The sequence below is a fragment of the Solea senegalensis genome, linkage group LG9 (genome assembly GCF_019176455.1).
Source record: "Solea senegalensis isolate Sse05_10M linkage group LG9, IFAPA_SoseM_1, whole genome shotgun sequence".
Lineage (NCBI taxonomy): Eukaryota > Metazoa > Chordata > Actinopteri > Pleuronectiformes > Soleidae > Solea > Solea senegalensis.
In genome coordinates, this window is record NC_058029.1 from 23,687,458 (window position 1) to 23,710,949 (window position 23,492).

General features: G+C 40.2%; 2 protein-coding genes across 2 annotated transcripts; both read left to right on the forward strand.

Moving 5' to 3' along the window:
* The first annotated feature begins 195 nt into the window (after nt 1-195).
* mtf1 (metal-regulatory transcription factor 1) lies at nt 196-17,083 on the forward strand. The gene is made up of 11 exons (XM_044033739.1): nt 196-525; nt 2,513-3,042; nt 6,359-6,597; nt 7,528-7,659; nt 8,362-8,435; nt 9,168-9,289; nt 9,645-9,722; nt 10,358-10,460; nt 10,542-11,197; nt 11,835-11,904; nt 12,162-17,083. Exons 2-11 carry the CDS (start codon nt 2,578-2,580, stop codon nt 12,641-12,643), a joined length of 2,421 nt encoding a protein of 806 aa, XP_043889674.1. The 5' UTR covers nt 196-525; nt 2,513-2,577; the 3' UTR covers nt 12,644-17,083.
* Nucleotides 17,084-18,908: 1,825 nt separating this feature from the next.
* yrdc (yrdC N(6)-threonylcarbamoyltransferase domain containing) lies at nt 18,909-23,057 on the forward strand. The gene is made up of 6 exons (XM_044033220.1): nt 18,909-19,094; nt 20,177-20,372; nt 20,528-20,642; nt 20,732-20,851; nt 20,941-21,071; nt 22,169-23,057. The coding sequence occupies exons 1-6, from the start codon at nt 18,962-18,964 to the stop codon at nt 22,239-22,241; spliced, it is 768 nt and encodes a 255-aa protein (XP_043889155.1). The 5' UTR covers nt 18,909-18,961; the 3' UTR covers nt 22,242-23,057.
* The last annotated feature ends 435 nt before the right edge of the window (nt 23,058-23,492 follow it).

A 23,492-nucleotide genomic window follows, 5' to 3' on the forward strand; every position in this document is an offset into this window, starting at 1 on the left:
GTGTCACTGGTGAATTCAAATTGTATTATTCTCATGCTGCATTCCTGCCAACTCTGAAGTCGTAAACCCTATCAAAATTATATTGACGTGAAATGCAGTTGTCAAGTTCATATGAAAAATATGTCTCTCTGATTGATTTTATTTATTTATTTTTAACCACGGGTCTGTCCCGAGCTGACCTGTGTTCACGTGTGGCGTTCACTTGCACTTTTTATGTAGGATTTTTTATAAATGCTTCGACTTGCCTGCCTGTAATGAATTAACATGAAATTAGTATGTTTTCTCAATTTTTGTCAGGAAGACCATACAATAACCACTTGAATACGTCCCTCACACGAAATGTCGCATTGTTATAAGTAGAAAATTATAATGATTTCACGGTTTAATTCAGCCTAGTTTATATTTAATTTCCCATAATACATCACGATCTGATGGGAGTCCGTGACGTTGTGTAACAGGGAGGGGATTGGAAGAGTGTGTTAAACATCCAAACACATGAACAAGAAGACTTGTATATCATCACAGGTGAGTGTTATTTCGCTGTCATTTAAATGTGGCTTGCCGGTTTATTCCGTGATAACGTGGAGCTTGCCTTTCTTCTCATAGAGAAAAGTGGCTCACATCAGCTTTCGATAGTAAACTGGCTAACGTTACTAGCAAGTTAGCTCTCTACCCAAGCTAACATGAGCTAAAGTGGTGCTAGCTGGTTTAGCCAGCTGCTCGGTTAGCCAACCTAGCTCTGGCTCCTGCTCCTGCTAAAGACAAATATGTGACTGTTACGTTTACTCTGTAGTTAAACCATGTGACGTTTGAAGAAGAAAACGCTGACAGACGTGCTATTATGAATACTCCAGATATGCACGTTTGGTTATCTTAGGCTATTGGATAGCTAGCGACATATCCTTTGGGCTTGTAACAATATGACTGAACATGAATTCTGTGAAATATTGTTACATCAGTTGTCAGCCATCAGGTCGTTATAAGACAGCTAACAATAATGTTCAAAATCGCTTAAAACTGTCAGAATGTGAATGTTTATCGCTCTGCCCTGTCAAAACACTTAGCAGTTGTTTCAGTGTTAGCCAGCTGTGCCCGAGCATTGTAAAGTTGTACGTCGTTGTTGTGGCATCTTTCATAGCATATTTAAGGTGTTATAGCAAGTGTCCAGTAACTGTACGTTTTAATCGGTTTGAAATAATTAAACGTGTTGTTTCTTAACTGAGTAGAGCCACTAAACTCTCGTGACAGTTCTGACACTGAATTCAGAAACTTCGAGATCCCGATGTGTCCGTTTCCTCTAAACAGGGCTGATGTGTGTAAAAGAGGCTGCATTGCGTTTTTCTAAGTGAACGTTTCCACGTATATTTTGAGTGACAATTTGAAGTCTTCTTAAAGACTGTTTTATTTTGTGACGTTCTGTGTAGAGTGGGTATCTGCTGTGCTGATACGATACGTATTTCGATGCTCTGTGAACGAGCAGATATACTAAACATAATACAATATCATATGGTAAAAGGGCTGCAACCATTAATCAATTATAAAATTGATTGTCAACTATATTGATAATCGATTTGATCAATTTGAGGGTTTTTTTTTTTAAATAATACAAGCTCTCTGAGTTTCAGCTGGTTTCTTTGCCACAAGCAACGAAGCAATCAGTAAAACCGAATCATTTTGGTTTGAGGACAAAACAAGACAGTTGAGAACATCATTATGAGGTTTGGGAAACACAGATCAGCATTTTCTGACTTGCAGCTCTTCTGCGATTACACACAATCTGACCTCAGTGTAGTGATGAGGTTTGATTGTCGAAAAATTAACAAACAAATGTTTCCCAAAGAGGTCTTTCATAGCTGCTTACAAATAATCAATACATGTAAAAAGTATTAGCAATCACATGCTGTTGTAAACAAACCATTTTTACAATCACAAAATAGTCATTACAGAAACATACCTTGGCCGTGGAGAGAAATTTATAAGCTGTGTTCATGGTAGTTTTGTCAAACCCTTGATTTGCAGTACACGGGTGGGTATAACTCGTAGCCTCCACTCTGTTTGTTGTGCGCAACCAAATCATTGAGATGACCGCGTTTCTAATTAAATACACGATAATTCTAATAATTCTAATAACCAACATCAGGGCAAACATGTTACAATCGATGAATCTTGATTTCTTTCCAAAATGACATCCATTCACAGCTGCTCCACAGATGCATCATGCCTGTGCTTTCTTGCATAGATACAAATCAGCAAATCGTTGCATCCCTACTAGAAACACGTTATGTTATAAACATTTTCTCTGGATGTGTGTGAAGATATATAAATTCATAATAAACTATCTAATAACTGGTAAAATTGACAGTCTTGCCTCTTTTATCAAAGAAAAGTTTACCATGATCTAATGCACTTATAGTTGACTCATGCCTGACATTGCCACATTGATAACAATATCACTTTGTATTTTTTGGAATGCAATAAACAAAGTTTTTTTTTTTTTATGCTTATTTTCCAGGCTGTAACGTAAACAGTTGTGAGTGTGCAGTTCTCCTTGCAAAGGAAGGAGAGGCACCAGGGACCATGAGTGAGAATGGCCCTCGTAAGGAGGCGTCCATGTACTTTGAAGTGGAGGTAGATCCTCTGGAGCGGGATGATGAGGAAGAAGACAAGCTCCAATTTGTCAAAGATAATGACCTGATAGCCGAGCCCTCGTCGTCTTCCGGTCGAGTGTACGACCGAACTACAGTGCTCATTGAGCGGGACCCCATCCGGCTGGATGAGGAGGGTGAAGAGGAGCATCACTGTGGAGGGGATGACGACGGAGTCACCTTCTTGACTGAGGGGGAGGGAGATGGAGATGAAGAGGATGGCTCGCTGGCCTTTATTACTGACTCTGATGGCATGTCACAGGGTTATGTGCACCACACTATTTCTGCAGACCAGATCCAGTTCACAATTAATCCAGGCTCTACCCCCATGCCACGTAACATTGAGGGGGCCACGCTCACCCTGCACTCCGAGTGCCCAGAGACCAAGCTGAGAGAGGTAAGCTGATAAAATGTGACTGTGCCACAACATTGGTGAGTCATGAGAGTCAGGCACTTCAAAGTGATGTTTCACTTCCCCTTTTTATTGAAATGAAGTTGAAGGACTACTGAATACTAGTGCAGTACCCAAGTCTCGGTTTTCAGCAGACTCAGCCGTCGTGTATTGTCTCTCTCTCTATAGGCACAGATGTGTTTTAGTTGTTCAGTGATAGATCTGTTGAATTTATTACCCAAACAATGTTAAAGTCAGCACTGCACATATACTGGTGCCCTTAGTAAGTCACCTGCCAAGTTTGAAGCCTGTCAACTAAACCCTTGGACATTAATGTGACGAGACGGACGGTTGAACACTCAGATAGACAGATGTTCCTTGAATTAATGTAGTGAATGTGCCTGTTGGTCTGTAAAGCATCAGACATCAGGCAATGTATGAGGGTGGTACTAAACGCCAAGCCCCATGTTTGCTATAAACTGTTTGTTGCTTTAGATTATTTGGATTACTGATCAAGTTGCTTGTTTTGTTGTCTTTGTTTTTCTTAGGTATTATGACTTTGTTAAGACAATTGCCACTGGCAGTGAAAAAATTTGCAATGAGACGAAAAGTAATCTACTCGCCTAATAAAATAATCTAATAAATATATGCATCATACATTCGGATTTTGCTGAAAAAAATAGTTGTATATGCACATGTTCATAAATTGCAGCAGTAATATGATGCTGACGTGAATGTGACCATGCTGTATTTGGTGCATTTGATTCTATGTGTCCTACAAAAGAAAATCAATCAAGCAGTTCTGTCTCAGAAAAATGGGAGAAAAGCTTTGACCATTTCTTGTGAAAATACCAACATATTCCCACATATCCTTTTAATTTGTAATGGAATGGTATTGTCTTTTCACCATGCGTGGAGGAGACCAAAGCACTCAGAGCTGTCTTGCAGTGATCAAAGTGGTGGTGGAGAACAGTCATGTAAGTGTGGGTGATGATGAATACAGACCAAGCCACAAGCTACAAACAGTTGTTTCCACAGAGGCTTTGCATTTGTGTTTGTTTAACAAATGTTATCTCCCACATCCTGTAAAATTAAAAGTAAATGGTGTAAAGACGACCTATCACTGTTGTGTCAGCTGTATGTCATGTTAACTGTACACACAATTAATTTTGTTTTTCTTTTAGAGTAATTGTTACTGAATGTGTCGGAGAATATTGAATGGAGTGTTAAAGATGCTGGATGATAAAATATGTAGATGCATTAGAGCTCATAATCATGGTATCATTCATTTATATTTCAAGAAAATGATTTGTTATCTTGGTGTAGGTAAAATGTGCCACACGTTTGGCCAACACTGCAGTCGTTTATCTTGTGAGTCATCTCTTATGCACTCACATTTGGAAATTATAATCACATTTGTTAGAGAAATAGGTCATCAGTGGACTCAGCATCAGCTGACAAAGGACATTGTCTTGTCTTGGTGGCCGACCACAAGCTTTCTCCCCCTGCTGTGTGCTCAGTTAAGGGTAGCATTTTTTCCAAGAACAGAATGGACTGCTTTTTATTCCCATTGCCCCAGGGCTTTTGTGTGAGTAGAGAGCAGGAGACTGCCACACTGCAATGGAGATTGGTGTTGTGAAACACAGTTGGATGGGATGCATTGCGCAGGGGGTTAGGCATCATCGCTGTCCTTTGTGCTCACCCGCCTCATGTGCTGATGCCTGGCTGAGTCATTGAGTTGAAGTCGTTCCCGAAAGGTCACACTGACTCACACGGTCAATTCATTGTATGACGAGGCTGGTTATTGCTGAGCTGAATTAAAAGAGGACTTTCTCCCTGGCTTTTCCCAAAGAGAAGTTAAAGACCAGTTTATGAATAATGTTCTTATGGGGCCGCAAAAAGGGCAGCCCTGAGTGGCTGTGGGTCAGTGTCCTTTTTTAGGGTGCATGCTCCTGTGTCCCTGGGCAAAGCACTTCAAGAACATTCACATTACCAGACTTAAGTGACTCATATCAAATACTTTTCTTTTGACTCAGTTGTGATTTTGTTTCAGGGCTGTGTAGACACGGAAATCTGATTGCCGCTTATTTTTTCAAAACGAACTCATGTGACTTCCATATGTGTTCATTTGCCATGACATGAATAAGAATGGTGAAATCCACGTGGCTTTTGTTTCTGTGCATGCTCTGAGTACTTTGTTGTCATCGATAGTTGCAGTATACCATTTCAGAGGACAGTTGTGCTCACGTGAAAGTCAGATGGAAGATGCTATTAGTTCTGAATGTGAACTGTCAAAGCTGATCTATGTTGACGTAGAATTAAACCGTGTGTCTGGTAATGTGAACATAGCCTTCAAGTAATAATTCAGGCTTTTTGAAGTGTGGCTGTATGAGATACTGACACAGTAAATAACGCCTGTTTCAAGGACCAGCTTGAGACACCGACGTCCCCTCTCCCTTTCCAAATTGAAACAACTGCACATGGTCCTGCCCCAAATTCTATACAAAAAAATCAATGTTTTTAGGGCACAGGAGATGGTAGACTACTGCAGACTCATTCTGTAATCGTCTGTGTAAACGTGATTTTAAACACAAGTCACAATAAACAAAAAAACAATAATTTTAACTTACTTGTAGACACTACAGTGGATCAACATCTCCTGCGTGCCATGATGTGAAATGGTTGATTTTCTCTATGGACTCTGATGCAGAGTGAGCAGTTTACAAAGCAACACACACTTAAGTTTGATGTCGGAAAAGATGTCTAATGGCAAGATTAAGTGTCAAACGTATTCTTTTACTATATTTTACTAGGTGAGCCTTTTGGTAAGTAGTTAAAATGCATTGTTTTTCTTGTGTCCCCACTGGCAGCCATGTTTTCATAAAGCATCCGTGTCTCACACTGGTTCAAGGTATAGGGGCGGATTGAGGCACAGGACTCATTGCTGATGATCTGCCAGTACCTCATACAGCCACTCTTTATCTGAAATTACTCATGAAGATTGGACCAGAAGTGTATGAATAGCAGTTTGTCTTCTAACAGAAAGGTTGGGAGGTGGATCCCTAGTTCCTCTCTTCTACTTGCTGATGTGTCCTGGGGCAAAAGTACTCCCTCAGTGTTCCTGTGGCAATGTGTGAATGAGTGTGAAATGGTTGTTTGAATAAAAAGCTCTACAAATACACTACATGCACTGTCTGTGGGTGTGAAAGGGTGATTGGCAAAACTGTAGCATAAAGTGTTTTAAGTGCCATAAAAATACGGACCATTTACCGCCTTCAATTTGATTTCATGTTTAATTAATGACCTGCCCTTGCTCTGTCAGGTGAAACGCTACCAGTGCACGTTTGAGGGCTGCAAAAGGACATACAGTACAGCGGGTAACCTTCGCACACACCAGAAGACTCACCGGGGCGAGTACACATTTGTGTGTAATCAACAGGGCTGTGGAAAGGCCTTCCTCACATCTTACAGCCTCAAGATTCATGTCCGAGTTCACACCAAGGAGAAGCCGTTTGAATGTGACGTGCAAGGCTGCGAGAAAGCCTTCAACACACTATACAGGTGCGCCTGCATGCTGCTTTGCTGTGTTGTGTTGTTGAATTGTTCTGTTATGGTGCGCGGTAAGTTCAGCTATAGAAGGTGTGCGTCAACGCATATCTATCATTTTCTTTTACATTCAGCTGTTTTATAACGTTCTGTGTGGGGGCAGGTTTTTCTGACCACAGTGACTGTTTGCAATTATATAACTTTTATATACCTTTTATATACTTGTCGTGATGAGAGGTAGTACATCATGTAGAAAATCAAACGGTTGATACAGCATCTAGTGTCCATGGGACAAGAAAAAGTCCACAGGTGCATTATATGAGAGGAAAAGCAGCACTTTTTTCTGCCCATTTCTGTATTTTTTCTATATTCTTTAGCTCAATACGTTTAAATGTGTTGTGCAACAGAATATAAATCTATCAATCTTTAACTACCAGCTGCTTCCGAAAACAAAAACACCCCTGGATACATGGACACAACCAATAAAGCCCACACTAGTCACGTTAAGTATAGTTTTCTGTTTTTACATTGTTGTTTAGCTTAGTGTCCAGTAGTACATGTACCAAAGTAACTGATAGCTCCATCAGAACTGTAGTGACTAAAACACATTCACAATTGATCGCTGTGATCTCAACCAGTACACATCAGTACCCTCTGGGTCGTGTTGGTCCAGTTGCTATGACAACACGTGTGGGGCTTGGTGGAGCTGTGCCACTGGCATCAACTTGTCAGAGGTTGTTATTCAGGGCAGCAAAGTATTGGGTGGATTGTCTGTAATAATATGACTTTTTCCTCCTTGTCTTTTCAATCTCCCCATATTCTCTGTCGTCATCTGAGCGTGCAATAAACTGTCTTTTTATCAGCCTTGACTTGCAGCAGCAGCCGTTTTGCTTTCTCTTTGCAATTCTCACGTTTCAATGGAAACAATTTTGACTGTGTTTGCAGACTGAAAGCACACCAGAGACTTCACACAGGCAAGACATTCAACTGTGAATCTGAGGGATGCACAAAGTACTTTACCACACTCAGCGACCTGAGGAAGCACATTCGCACACACACTGGGGAGAAACCATTCCGGTGAGCATTTCTATTATGTACGCCCAAAAAAAGAGACCGTTCAAATACAAAGATGTATATTATCATCCTTCACTTTCTGACTGGATCTCATCGGCCACCTCTCGGCAGCATTTCTATTATCACAACAGGATCACTGTGTTTTTATGAGATATAGAGTGATATTTCGGATATAATGGAAGCTCACGGGCAGTTTTATTTAGTCATTTATTTTCTCTAGATGTTATTACACATCATGAGAGCTGGTTTGACAGAAGCTCAAGTCACTGAGATACTCGTGAATGGGAAAAGCTGTGAAATGCTGTCTTACCAGTACCACAAGGGGGAGCCTGCATCACCCCAGTCATCCTAGGGCCTTGTGATTTACAATTACCCTATTTGGGATTTTCGTTTTTTTACAAATATAATTCGACAAAAAATATGTAACATATCTACTATTCAGAAAATAATGAGTTTTAGGGCTGCTAGTCCCTCTCTTCTTCAGATAATGAGTGTATTTAATAGTTTTTCTCCTGGGTAGAGTGTAGCTTGCATCTCCTTCCATCCTCTACAACACTACTTTGGTGACGGTTTTTAGCTGCTTACTAAATATTAGTTACTTTTAGTTTCTATTACCACTTTAGATTTTGTTAATAAATAACCGTGAGTCAGTTATTTGCAAGTGGCCTTTGCGATTTACTTTGTTTCTCTGTCTTTTGTCTTCAGGTGTGACCACGACGGCTGTGGCAAAGCTTTTGCCGCAAGTCATCATCTAAAAACACATGTACGGACTCACACAGGTACATATCAGCGTTTTTGTTTTTTGTTTTTTTTTATTTATGTAAGCTTGATTTACATAAAATGTGTGTTGTATTAGTTTCCTCTTTCTGTCCAAAGTCCATATAGAAACGTAGGCGAAAGGGAGACATGGGTGTGTTGGATTGTGTGTGCATGTGCATTGTTTGGACAAAATTGCTTTCCCAACTGAAAGATTCCACTTGAAACTACTCAGACTATATTTTGCTCAGGTGTTTGGATGTTTTTGCTAATGCCACAGCTGCTCATTACTAATATTACTGTTTGTTGGTTGTTTTTTGATTTGTTTGAATTTGATAAGTTCTGTTAGTGAGAGATGACCTTTGTTTTTAATGTTTTACATCCAGTTATAGATCAAAATAAGAAATAGTTACCAGTTATGTATTGAAATAAAGTCACAACTTTTACTTATTTTAGTTAAGTTTTTTAAGGTGAAGGCTACATCCAAACTACACTGTTTTAGTTGAAAAATTCATATGTTTTGTTTATTCTACAGTACTACTGTGTTTATAGACCACCAAAAATAAAAATGTGCATGTACACATGTAGCTGAATGATCCTGTGATATACATTGTCAGCTGTATTATGGATGTACTCATCTCAGGATACAGAGCTGAAACACTCTTTTGGATGCAGCTTATTTTTGTTTGAAAGCACAAATCAATATAGCCTCATTCTCTTCCTGCATTCTTCCTCCCCGTCTGTCTCGTTTGCAGGAGAGAAGCCTTTTAACTGTCCAAGTGATGGCTGTGAGAAGACTTTCAGCAGCCAGTACAGTCTGAAGAGTCACATACGGGGCCACGACAAAGGACAGCCCTTCACCGTCACCCTCTCTGAAGTGAGTCACAGCACAGCTACTTGTCACTGCAACACACTTTCTTTCCCTATTTTGCCACAGTCCTCTTGTTCTCCATTTACACTCTGAGAGCAACATGGGGCACTGTCATCCCCTTGTAATTATGAGTTCACTTGCTTAACATGAAGAGTGTTATTCAAAAACAAATGATACTCCTCGGCTTTGATTAGTTATTATTTGTTTTTAATTATCCTGTACTAGTCTATCTTTTTCACATTGACATGCATTGTGTTGCACTATTCTCCTGTTAAACTCCCCTCTGTTGTTTGCACGACCCAGCTTTCGATCTCACAGCCAAGGCAAGTATAATTATGAACATTTCATCTCTAAATTACAGGATGCAAATCACTCGCTGTGCCTCAGTGACTTGAGCCTCATCTCTACAGACTCAGAGCTACGAGAGAGCATACAAAATGTAAGTCAGACCTTCAACTGCCTCTGCTTTGTCATTCTGACACTGGATAGAGGATATCAAGATGGAGATGTCCACAGAGAGGTTAGGTGTTTTGAAGTGTGTTATTGACACATGTTCAGCGTTGACTGTACTGTTCATCCCCTGCACCAGGAACCAGGCAGTGCTAGACCTGCCATCTGCCATTTTCTTTGGTGAAGTATACTATGATGACAGAGAGCAATCTTCAAGGGCTTTCTAACTGCAACATAAAGCATCATTACCCTAATGTTATCATTGAATTTAAGTGGTAGTAGAGTGTATTTGATGAGCCTTACGTTGTGGCTTACATCTGTTTTACATTGCATCCCCCACTGGCAGAGAGACTTTTACTGACGGCGACCATCCATGTGTTAAGGTGGTTACTGGTGCAGGGGGTGCACATAGCACAGCCCTAACTCTATGTCAGTACCTCATACCATACCACTTCAGAAAAACATAAACATAAACTTTCCCTTTAATAAAAAGAAGGGCATCCAACCTTAGCTGTAACTTTAAGTACTAAGAACTGATCAGGAAGATTAAAGCATTCCTGGCTGTTATAATAGTTATTAAGATCATTAAATGTATGAATTAAATTGTGTTTCTCGTTATAACAGGCTCAGAATCTAGACCTCAGCAATGTGACTGCTGTGAAAATCTTTGAGCTCATGTTCCAGAGTCCGGAAAATAGTGTCAGTCAAGATGATGCCCATCACCATGGTAAGAACACGTCAACACCTGCCCTTTTAAAATAGTATTTAAGGGGGCTTGTTCTGATGCAGTTCTGATTTCATTCCTCAGAGAGCCTTGCTGAACCTTACAGCCTGGAAACCTCTGTCCAACATGGACTGACCGATGGTTCATCTCTCATCTCTTTCTCTATCAATCCTACCTCTTCATCCTCCTGCTCCCACACAACTGCTGGCTTGGAGGCTTCTTCCCAGCCGAGTGTGAACTCATCCTGTCAGGCCTCCACCTGTGCAGCTGTCACTGCTACTGTCAGCTCTGCTCAGCCTTTCATCCAACTCACTGGGCCTCAGCAGGTCCCAGATGTGCCTGTTCAAACTTCTGTCCAGGCATCAAACCAAGCCCCCTCCCAACACTATATGGCACTTCAACCCACATTCCTGCAGCCAGAGGGCGTCACACAGACCACTCCTGTACCACCACCGCCACCACCAGCACCGTCCATCTCTGCTCCTGCTCCTGTGGCTCCAGCACTGACCTCCAAAGCACCAGGTACCGCTACAACAGATGCTCTAGCAGCTGTGGCTCAACCTGTGCCTTTGGCCAGTAACCCTGTCCCCAACACTGGTCCTGGTCTGGCTCCCACCCCAGCCACCATCACCATAGCACCCAACCAGAACCTCCTGCAGCCCAGCTTAGTCATGTCTGACCAGAACCTCCAGTGGATCCTGAGCAGTGCTGCCAGCAGCCAGCAGAACCCAGAACAAACGGTGAGTAACGCTCCCACTCAGTGTTTGGACAAAGAAATGTGTGACTTGATTTGAACTAGAGAGTTTGTTCCGTTTTGATAGCTATGCCATTAAAGATATAAAGATAAATCCCCCGCCTTGGGCAACAGATGCTGTGTGTGATGTATCCATCAACTCTGTTGGAGTCTGCAGATTTGTTCTTCACATTGTCATCCTCAGTGTAGAACCAGAAATACTTCCACAAAATGCATTTCAGATGCTTTTAGTTTTTTCTTCATTTCTTTGCTCCGTATAACAAAGAAATCATTAAAAGTTAATCATTTTGGTTTGTGGACAAAGCAAGACATTTGAGAAGATCAGCATTTTTCCAGATTTGCACTACTCGGCAGAATATTTATACTCAAACCCTGAAGTTTGAACAGATGTATCCAGATTTCAGATACAAGTGACAGCCCCAACTTTTTTCTATAGTGGTTATCAAGAAATAGGATGAATTTCCACTTCACTTTCAATTTTGATTGACAAACATTTTCATTAAAGGTTACTACTCTAATATTAGCCTGTAGTAATTCTCATTACCAAGGTTACTTTGGAAATAACATATTACTATAATATTATATAATAATCTACTCATTTTCTGTTCAATGTTTGTTTACAGTCACATCAAGGTGCCCCAAAAGTGGAAAAGGTTTTCTTCACCACAGCCATACCAGTGGGAGGAAGTACAGGTGAGAGTAATGTGGTGAAGTATAATGTTATGGATGTCGCTGCATTATTCTGTTAAACAATACAATGAGATGCTGCTGCCAAGTTTTAGTGATGGTTCAGGTTTCTCGCTGTACAGCACCAGGAACCAGCTTCAGACTCGGGCACTTGTTCTCACTGAAAACATGAAAAAGAACAAGAAAAAAAAAGAGATTTTAGAGATTTCTGTCAACTTTCCCTCCTCTTTTTTCCCATGAAATATATTGGTGGTCTGTTGCAGGTAACTCGGTCCAGCAGATCGGCCTCAGTCTGCCCGTCATCATCATCAAACAGGAGGAATCCTGCCAGTGCCATTGTGCCTGCAGGGACTCTGCGAAGGACAAGAGTTCAAAGATTTCCTCTTCCGTCATTTCAGCCCCAGCACAGCAGCAAGCACCAGAACCTCCTCCTCCGCCGTTACCTCAGCCCCCAGAGCCTCCCCTCCATCCACCCCCATCGTCTCCCTCCTGCTGTCTCCCCGAGTCTTCTTCCAAGGCGGGTGAGGTGAACCTGAACGCAGCCTCCTCTTCCTCATCCTCAGCTCAGACTTTCTCTAAGATGGTGAGCAGCACTGCCTCGACCAACCCTCCCTCATCTGAAGGGTTAGCCAGTATGGACGTCTCGGACTTCCTCTCCCTGCAGAGCCCCGAGACGGCTGCCAACATCGAGGCTCTGCTGCTGGTCACAGATGAATTCAACATGGCCACTGATGGCAATTCTTAGAAGAGCTGCCTTCTGAGTCTTGCACCATGTGTTTGTCTGTTGCGCCCATTTATTTGCAGTCAACAATCCCTCGCATTTCAAGTCCTCAGTGTCCTCCTCCTCCTCCTCCTCTCTCTACCGATATAATGTGCTAGTGCTCCTGAATCCCCTCCCCCCTCTTTACCTGCAGTGCATTCTGTTCTGAAAGGCAACATACATACATATATATACACATATATACAAAGTAATTATTGTCTCTGTTGAGATTCATTGTATTAGCTGCATTTTTAGAAAGAGGTTTGCATAATGAGATTTAGCAGTTAATGCTAATTAATGCAGGGAAAAGACGGCAGATCCTTTTGTTGAACATAATCAGACCCTGTTCTCTACGCACTGATAACTGAGAGTTCCACTTTCCTGGCTTGACGTTCACGCACCTGAGCAGGAAAACAAATGTTTCTGTATATCCTTGTACTGTACTACAGACCCTAACAAATGCTAACGGCTGGTATGCAACTGATCAGAATGCACTGTTTATTGGAATTACTTTGAAATTCATGAAGCAATGCTCCCTGCAGGAAGGGGTTGGCCACATTGCCCCTTGTATGGCTGTCAAATCAGATGAAGTGATTTCCTCAGTGTTTTTGTTTGTTTGTTTGTTTGTTTGTTTCTAGGATGACTAAGCATAGTCCAGAAAATGTGATGATTCTTTTCTACTTCTTTGACAGTTCTTTACTAATTGAGGGAAGATCAGTTCTTTAAAAGTGAAAACAAATCAGTAAGTTGCCTATAACTTAATCTAATTTAAAATTGTACATGTTAATTTATTTAAATGCTTGATTCTATAATTTTAGTCGTAATGCATACTATTCGAGGTAGCAGGAACATCTATGATTAATTTATTTTCAATCACTTTTTTTTTTTACTTTAAGTTGTTTTTGTTACTGTTACCTGTTAAGAACGTACTGAGTTTTTCTAAAGGCAAGTAATACAATAATAGAGACACCTACAGTGGTCTACAGAGTAAAGTAAATTATCCTCTAGGATCTGCTTGTTTGCAAAAAACAAAATGTCCACAAAGAAACAGTAAGGAACTACTGTCAACATCCCATGTTCTTTAGGGCTGCGACCCTCTCAGGGATGCATCAAGTCATAACTGATCCTTGTTCCCTTCATTCGTTACTCAGACGTGTTTTCCTCGACGGATGCCCCACACTTGCAGTAGCCCTACGTTTTGCTGCACTCTTGCCTGTTTATTGCACACTAACTTGTAAAGTGAGTCATCGGACAGCTTGTTAGCTGAGGTGCGGCACCACTACACTTTTTTGTTTTTGTATACAACTGCTGTAAAAGTAGCATTTAAAAGATGGTGTCCTGGCGACAGTGTATATACAGTACATTTTAGTGTCAACATCTTGAAGTAACTTGTAGATTATTCTAGAATTTGTATTTTTGTATAGACTTTTGAATTACTAACTCTCAGAGTTCGGAGCTAATGTATAACCCCTCCCCCCGTATCCTCGCTTCCTTCCCCGAGTCAAATCCATGCAGAGGGTTTTCACTGTAGTTCTAGAAGCAGCTGTTTCCTGTACAGACCATATTCTAACAAAATATATGTAACACAGCAGCCCCCCAGCTCAGAGTATAATTTAACAGTATTGTTTCACACGGGACATAATGCAATGATGATGACAGAGTGAAGTGCTACTCGGCCTTACATTTCACTGTCCTGTGAGCCTTGTTGCCTTGACAGACTTGCCATTGTCATGACAACGCGCTCACCTTCACCAAGACTTAAAGTTTGTGTGTTGTTTTCCAGCTGTAATGTTGTTCATATGCAGCGTTTGTTCAAACAAACTCTACACATAGTTGATGTGATTCTACGTTTTAGTTCCATGGTGCTTGGATCAAAAGTGATGTGTTTGATAGCTTATAGCTTTTTTTTTTTTTTCTCTCCCCCCACTTTATAATTGTGTTTATACTTTGCTTCCCTGTGATTCACAGGCATTTAAGGTGATTTTCTGCATGTTTTCTGCAACCACAAGTCAGCAGAGGTCAGCTCTGGTCTGTGAGAAGTAAATGCCTTCACCCACCAATGTGTGGTACATTGAAAAGGACATTGAAATGGCTTAGTGGGATCCAGGTATACATGTATGGAAAAACGAGTCGGATGCACACCCTCATTTTAGTGTGAATGGAACCACAGGCGTGAATATACGAGCAGAATGCAGGCACAGTGCTCTGTGGACACAAAGTATGGAGAAAACCTTAGATATTCAAATAAAGCCACAGTAGGCAGGATCATTAGAGAAATATTTGATATCAGTTTCATCTGCGTAATCCCGGAGAACCGAGAGAGTAATCTACATTGACACTTGAGCCAAACGATCCACTGCAAAGAGTTGTCATTATTTATTTGTTTGCTTTAAAATACTCACATTTTGAGACGGCAGCTCTGGGTCCTGAGCTCCTCATCAGATGATTGCAGACAGAAGCATTTGTTTCATATGTGACAAATGACTGTTTATTGTCCAAAGGTTTAGACTCCTTCCTTCTTTTTTTTTTTACCTTTTTCCATTTCTTGGCAACATAGGATGTTGTTTGTGGTACTGGAGTGTCACAGTTTTGCCACCGCAGGTACCCGTAAGCAGAGCACCTGCTCTCTCTTTGTCTGAACTGCTCTGTGAGTGGCCCTTACATTATGCTACAAATGTGTTAGTGAGGCGTTAAACAAGTCTCTTTCAAATCATTTGATTTATATTATGCAGAAATAATCTGGAATTGTTGACCACCAATACCAATCATGCCTACTGTTGCTTTCCAGTCATATTTTGTGCTCGGACTCATTCCAAATATTCAGTATTTGATCAGTGTGTTCAAATCTGAAGTCTGTTGCACTGGATTGTGAAATGTTATAAATGACTTGTTTCCCTGTAAAAGGCACTCAAAGTAAATTACTGCCACCTCCATAACATTAATGCATTCTCATACATGCATACTATCATGAAACAACTATGCAACTTTAAGTGGCTTTTGGCATTCTTGACTCCATGAAGATGTTCATGTTCCTCCCTCGTGACGTGTTCTGCTATTACTTTTTACACAGAACTCCAGTCTAACAACCGTATCAATGCGTACACAATAAGCATGCTTCTTAAACTCCACTATATTGCAGTTAGTATCTCCGATATGAAGTGGTGAGTCTGGACTTTGTGTGTAGTATGTCCATGAATGTTGCACCACTGCTTTTTTTTTTTTATTCTTTTCTTCTCTCCTCTCTCCACACAATGTTTTTGCCTCTGAGGATATCTGGTTTAAGAAACTGACTGGATTTATTTGAAGGAGTACATGGTAGATGAATGATTCTGTTTTAAGAATTGTTTGGGTTTTTTTTGGGGTCAAATGTTAAGCAGCTTTTCCTTGTTATTTTTACACTGTGTGAGTACATGTTTAATTTGAACTCACTGTTTTGTGTGATCATTTCAGCGTTTTGCATATTTAGAGTTTGACATTTGAATAAGTTGTTGGTTCTTCGTTACCGATCAGACTTAACAGCTTATTATTACCTTGTTAAAGTGATAGTTCAGTGTGATTGTATGAGGTGCTGAGTCAAGGAAAAAAGATTTGTGCCACTTAAAACATGCCTGCTTAAGTCTACGATATCTCAAAAACATGTTGCCCACTCTTCCAAACCAAAGTCCATAGAGCAAATTCATGTTTTTAGCTCACGGGGACCCAGGAGCTGCTGCTCTACTGCTGCCTCGTTTGGCAAAATTAAGTCACTTCTAGGATTTCAGACTCCAAAGTGGAAAAATAACATTAATACAGGCAGCACTGGATTAAAAACTTCATATTTGCTGTGATCCAAAATTGACGATTTTCTCTATGGACTTTGGTGTAGGTGAGATAATGGGTTTCAAAGCAATGCAAACCTTTGTTTTCCTGCAGTGAACATTAAGATATAGACTTACAGATTTATAAAGTAAGCTTATTTGCAAAGTGAATACCCATGCTTGCTGGCAGCCATGTTTTAAATGTCCAAATCTGGTTCTAGATGCGATTGGTACAGTTATTTCTGACTGTCAGAACCTCATACAACACTCATGAGAAAACTATCCTTTTAATGACGGCGAGTCACGGATGGAGACATTAGTTTGGAAGCAGATTGTGTGTTCAAAGGAAAAGCCAGAAAGTGTGTTTGGTTGGTTTCATTTTGTTAACAGATCCAGAATTTCTACCATCTGCAACATTCTTCCCAGAGTGAGTAATATTTAAATACACAGGGAGAGGACTCTCTATGCTTCCAAAGGAATGTCATGACACCCAAAGAGTGATCAATTGGTAAGGATTTGTATTTTTGTTTAATGTGAAAGTGTTTGCTTATGCTTGTTTCATATAAATTAATAACTTTCTGAAATGAGAGCAATATAATACAAATAAAATCTTATCCTTGTCACTGTATTTGTTTTCTCTCACGCTCAATTAAAATGTTACTTTATTATGATTTACATCAAACTTGTTTTCCACTTCTGGTCACTTTTGAGATGGTAGGGTCAAATCCTGCAGAGATTTTCTCTGTGGGACATAAATACAAGTTAGTTTAAAAAGGAAATATGCAATGTCACAAATGTGTCATTTAAAAAAAACTAACTCACCACTAAAATATCACTCAGGTCCTTGAGGTCATTCAAGACAGTGTCACACACTGACAACTTCTCAGATAAAGTCCTCAGTCTGTCAGTAACCCTCTCGTGCTGTTGTGGAGAACGAGACATCATCTTAATTTAGTAAAGTGTGAACAAACATAAAAGAAGTATGATAAGTGCGACTCACCTGAACCCCCGGGGAAACGCCATCTTCAGTCCAGCGGGCGAGGGAACCGTCTGTTCGGTCTGGAAAATGTTTCAGAAAGACTCAGAAAAATGCAAATAATCATCACAACTGAGAGAAACAAAGCAGATGTTATTACCCGTGTCAGACGACATGACAGTAGACATATTTGTCCTTTCAACTGACTCAGACCTCTCTAATTAAGAGTCCGTCTTTAGGTTTGAATCAGCCGCTCACAGGTGGTTTTAATGATCCTAATTGACGTCAATGACGCGGACACTTGCGTCAGGGCGCGCGGTATCCTCGCGAGATTATTCGGAGACTTTCTGGTGGTTCAAAAGGTAATATTGTAAACATTACAAAAGGTCATATGATAATTTTATAACGAAGCACTATTTCAAGCATGTAATACGATTATTAAAGATTATTCAATTATTAAATTGATCCGTCTTGTTTTAAATACATGGAAGCCCGTTTCCGGTACATGGAGAGAGAAAATAATGCATATCCAAGTCATGATTACGAGATGTTAAGTCATAGTTATGAGAAACTAAGTCAAAATTATGAGAAAATAAGTCATAATTATGAGAAAATAAGTCATAATTATGAGATACTGAGTCATAATCAAGAGATCTTAAGTCATAACTATGAGATGTTATGAGATACTAAGTCATAGTTACGAGATACTAAGTCATAATTATGAGATACTGAGTCATAATCAAGAGATCTTAAGTCATAACTATGAGATGTTATGAGATACTAAGTCATAGTTACGAGATACTAAGTCATAATTATGAGATACTGAGTCATAATCAAGAGATCTTAAGTCATAACTATGAGATGTTATGAGATACTAAGTCATAGTTACGAGATACTAAGTCATAATTATGAGATACTGAGTCATAATCAAGAGATCTTAAGTCATAACTATGAGATGCATATCCAAGTCATGATTACGAGATGTTAAGTCATAATTGTGAGATCTTATGTCATAACTATGAGATGTTATGAGAAACTAAGTCATAGTTACGAGATACTAAGTCATAATTGTGAGATGCTAAGTCATAATTGTGAGATGCTAAGTCATAATAATGAGATGCTAAATCATATTTACGAGATTAGGACTTAGCATCTCATAATTACTTAATAATATATTTTTATTTTTCAATTGGCAGAAATGGGCTTCCATACATTAGGACTAAATAAAGGGAAATTCAAAAAGAGGAAAAGGATAAACTAACAACAAATAATAATAGTAATAACAATAATAAATATGAATAGCACAAAAAAAGACAGTAAATTCGAGATAGCATGTTAGTAAAGTCATTAAATGTTGTGCATAGACTAATAGTTTTAGCTGCTTTTATGTTGAAATGCCTGGCGCACACAGAAACGCAATAGTATGAGTGTATCCCTTTAAGAAACGTGTCGTCATTGTTTTAGGGGGCGTAACCCGGAAGTCGTGTCTGTCAGCTGACAAGCATGCCGCTGTTAAAGGGTTGTTGCTGAATGAATTCCGTGTTTAAAGTCGCAGCAGAAATGATGATGAGATCCAGTTCATCTGCTGCCCACGCGTGTAAAGAGCTACCGAGCAAAGTCCTGCGTTTACTGACGCCGGCTCCTCATCCGGGAGGACACGCAGGTGAGCTATACACTCACTGTGTGTGTGTGTGTGTGTGTGTGTGTGTGTGTATGTAGCGGCTGAATGTAGCTGCCAGCTCTCCGCGTCCACAGTGACATTGACAGCGTGTTGCATCAGACTCGTGCTGCGTGTTTTGGTCCTTGCCCTGTTTCACTTCCCATTCTACAACAATACAACTAATAACTGTTGTTTTTACTGTTGAAGCCGATCAGTGTGTTCCTGTCTTTGCCAGACAAGTTCGTGATAATAATACTACTATAAAAATACATGTGTACAAACTGTAAATTGAATACACATAAAAAAAAAAAAAATACATGTGTATCTCCATCCAGTTCCACTACATGGACTAAAATATTTTAGTCCGTTACACCAGTGTGCATGTTTTTGAAGTTTCCCTGGGTCGTGATCAGGCTTCTGCAGGGTTTGTTGACGACCTGATCGACAATGATTTGATGTTTATGATGTTTATGAAACATCATAAACATGCAGGACAGTGGGTCCCCCAGGACCAGGAGTGACAAACACTACATTACACCAACAGGGACTGTCACGGACCGTAATGACGTATTCAAATACAGTACACATGAGGGTTGTGGGGCTGCTGGTGCCAATCCCAGCTGACATACAGTGACTAATTAACCTCTGCATATTTATTTGGATTGTGTGAGGAAACCAGAGATTCTGGAGAAAACCCACGCACACAGGGAGAACATGCATACAGACACAGAAAGACCCTTTAGACAGGGTTCATGAACCTGGGTCTTTTTGATGCAGGGCAACAGTGCTAGCCACTAGGGCCTAGTGTGGCCCACCTTATAGTAATGTGAAAAAACAAACATTTTTTTACCAGTTAATGCAACTGACAGCATGGGCACCAAGAATCAGGCACAATCACATTATTACTACAAAATAGTCTTGTAAGAAAGGTAAATAAAGTCTTTTTTCAGTTAGTATTTCATTTCTCTTAGGGCTGAAACCGATAAATAGAAGTGTTTGAAACAAGCAGCATGTCTTTCTGTGGTAGTGGAAACATCACTTACGGATTTTATTATAATATGACCCTCCATGTTGTTGACCTGCAGATGGAGCTGAGATCCTTCGGTGCACGGTGAAGGCTCTGAAGGAGGGTCATGTGGTGGCTGTGCCCACAGACACCATCTATGGTCTGGCCTGTCTGGCCCAAAACTCTGGAGCCGTGAAAAGAATCTACGGCATCAAAGGACGCAATGGACACAAACCTCTGGCCATCTGTGTCGGAGAAATCCACGATATCTACAAGTGAGTCTTTGTTTGCTGAACACTCAACAGCGGTGTGCTGACGTGCTGACACTGTCTTTGCAGAATCTCTAGATTCGAGTGCTTGTCTGTTAGCAGAATTAAAGATTAAGCAGCTTTAAATCACAGCTTGTTGTTGTTTTGTCTTGTGTGTTCAGATACTGTAAAGTGAAAGTGAAGGAGGAGCTGTTGGGTGACCTGCTGCCTGGTCCCGTCACGCTGGTGTTTGAAAGGTCTGAAGTCCTGAACACGGATCTCAACCCCTTCACCTCGGTAAGTCCTCACCTGTCCTCACAATAAAATGCTTCATAGTTTATTTATCAATGTTAAATAATCATTTTCTATATCCTCGCGACAATCAGCTTGTCGGCGTACGTATCCCAGACCACGCTTTCATACGACGCCTCTGCCAGATGTGTGGGGAACCGCTGGCTCTCACCAGCGCCAACATCAGCTCACACACCAGCACAGTGGACGTCCATGTGAGTGGAAAAACAAGTCTGGACAAGGTTCTGTTGCATCGGAATTCATTTTCGAAGGTTTATTGTTTCTTTATCATTTTCTTCTGCAGGAGTTTCAGGAGCTTTGGCCCAAACTGGCAGTGGTGGTGGATGGAGGGCCAATAGGAGACCAGAACCGCCTCGGGTCCACAGTGGTCGACTTGTCGGTGCTCGGCAAATATCGCATCATCAGACCTGGCTGGTAAGTTCCTGTTGATGATTGAAATAAGGACTTGAATTATTCAAGTGTGACGTCACCTCTCGTGTCTTTTGCACATGATGATGCACAACACTCACGTCGTTGTCTGATTATAATTATCATTGTTGAGTTTTTTAAGAAGCGGTCGAGGGTTGCGATGTTAGTCACAGTCAGCAGGAACAGCAGGCCCCGCCCCCCAGTGTTCCAAGCAGAGACTGGAAAGGTCACACACGTGTAGTTTGCGTATATTTACACTTTATTTTCACGACTAAAGTGTAAAAAGGCTGTCGCTCTTCCTGTTTAGGACATGACTCTGAAAGAATTTGAAACGGCGGTAAACAAAGGCAAGTGTTTGGCATTGATTAGTGGAGGAAAACATGTCAGCCGCTCACGACTAATGACGGATAAAACTCCATCTGGAGTCGCTGTATTGTGTATGTGACATAAACTCAGGGCCCGTTCATAGGAACACAAGATAATGAGGATAATCTGCAGAGATTTTGTGTCTTATCTCAAAACGTTCATACAACCGACTTTGACAATGCAATGATGTCATAGCACCACCTCTCCCTCGTCTATGACTTCATCATTGTCTTCTTCTTTTGTTTATTTGCGTTATTGTTTATTATATACACGTACAAATGAAGCTTTAGGTGTCCATGTCATTTTATTTCTTGTAAAGTTTCTACACCGTGTGCAAGCTTTATGCACATCTTTACCGATTTGGACCAGAAAACTGATTCTGTGCTGCGCATGTGCAAAATGAAACTAATTACGACTGTTATGGAACAAGCACTAAAACTAAAAATAATATAAAAACTTGTGGTGCTAACTAATAGAGCGAAGGTTATCATGAAATGTTTATTTTATTTTAAAAGAATTATGACTATACGTAGTAAAAAGTTAAAGTCAGGGGCTCTTATTTTGAAAGCCAGGATTGTTTTTAAGTGATAACGTAAAAATGTGCATTTTATTTTTGTAAAATTACAACCAAAATGAAAGAACATGAAAATGGGTATTCATTTTACAAAAAGACAGTCAAAGGAGCGTCGTGTGTCCGTGTGGACGAGACCTCACGTTGTCTGTAATTGTGTTTTCAGCGCTCAGTCCTCCACGGTCGATGTGCTGGAGCGTAAATACGGGCTGTCAGAGGACTCTGAAAATGACCTTTGAACTTTTCGACACTCCACGACGCACAATGAACTTTGACCTCAGAGATGAAACGGTTGTCATTGTCACATGGAGGAATTATTTTTCCCTGGAAAAGACAAAAAACAAACAAACTTGAATCTCTTGTGGCTGCTTTAAAATCTGGGACGACTTCTTCTTTCGGACGAGCGTTTTTTCTGCCTCACCATGTGTCGACTGCAAATCATTTATTTTGAAAACCGCAGAAAGGTCAATTTAAGTATGGGATTGTCTTAATGTAAATGTAAAGCTTTTATCTTTTTATACTGTCAAAGCAACATGCTGAGAAAATGATGGTGTGACGTGATATTTTTCTTATATTCAGATACTGTATATGGGTCGAGTGTGTCAACTGAACGAGTCTTTGGAATAAAATTAAGGGATTAAGACGATGAGAAATGCACCGACATCAAATGTTAACTCGTGTAAGAATCTCCAGTCTTTAGTTTGTCAGTTTCGTAAGTTATTTCCAGATATAATTATGGGTAAAGTTCAGAGAAATAGGTTCTTACATTTGATGGCGGATTATTTGGATGAGACAAGGGGGTGGAGCCTCGCTTGAACACATTCACTGTATTCTTACATGAGCTCATTCTGACTTTTTTTTTTTATATAAGTTTGACTCAGGACCTGAAGGGAGAAAATGCGTAGAATCTCCAGAGATCAGTGGATATTTGAAGTGAGCAGTTTGCGGCTGTAACACTGCATTCGTGTTGGATTTAACATGGGCCAAGTCTGTGTATGTACCTTTTTAAATTCTGTTTGTATCACCACAATAAATCCTTTTTTCTTCCAACGGTATGAAACTATCTGAGACGTGTTTCTGCACACTCCATTCTTCTTTATTTCTATATCTTACTTTAATATATAAAAAAAAAGCAGTGAAGAATTCAGAAGTGCCTTCACATGGAAAACGAGCAAAGTCACAAAACAAACCATACTGTTATTGTTTAAAACTTCCTCAGAGCATCAACACTGTCAACATCTGATTCTATTTTATTTTAATAAGAGGAAGCAAATAATGTGTCTCCAGTCAACGTGGCGTCTTTATATTAAAGGAGTTACACCATCATTAAAAGCAAATTGCACATATAATATTAATATTCCAACATTGGTCAATTTTATTTTGGAATAAGGACTTGACAAGTTGAATTTATGAGGCTGTTTTTTTTTTATTTTTGATTCCCCAGGTGTTACTGCAGGTGAGCATTAAGAAGCATGAATATAAATTAAAAA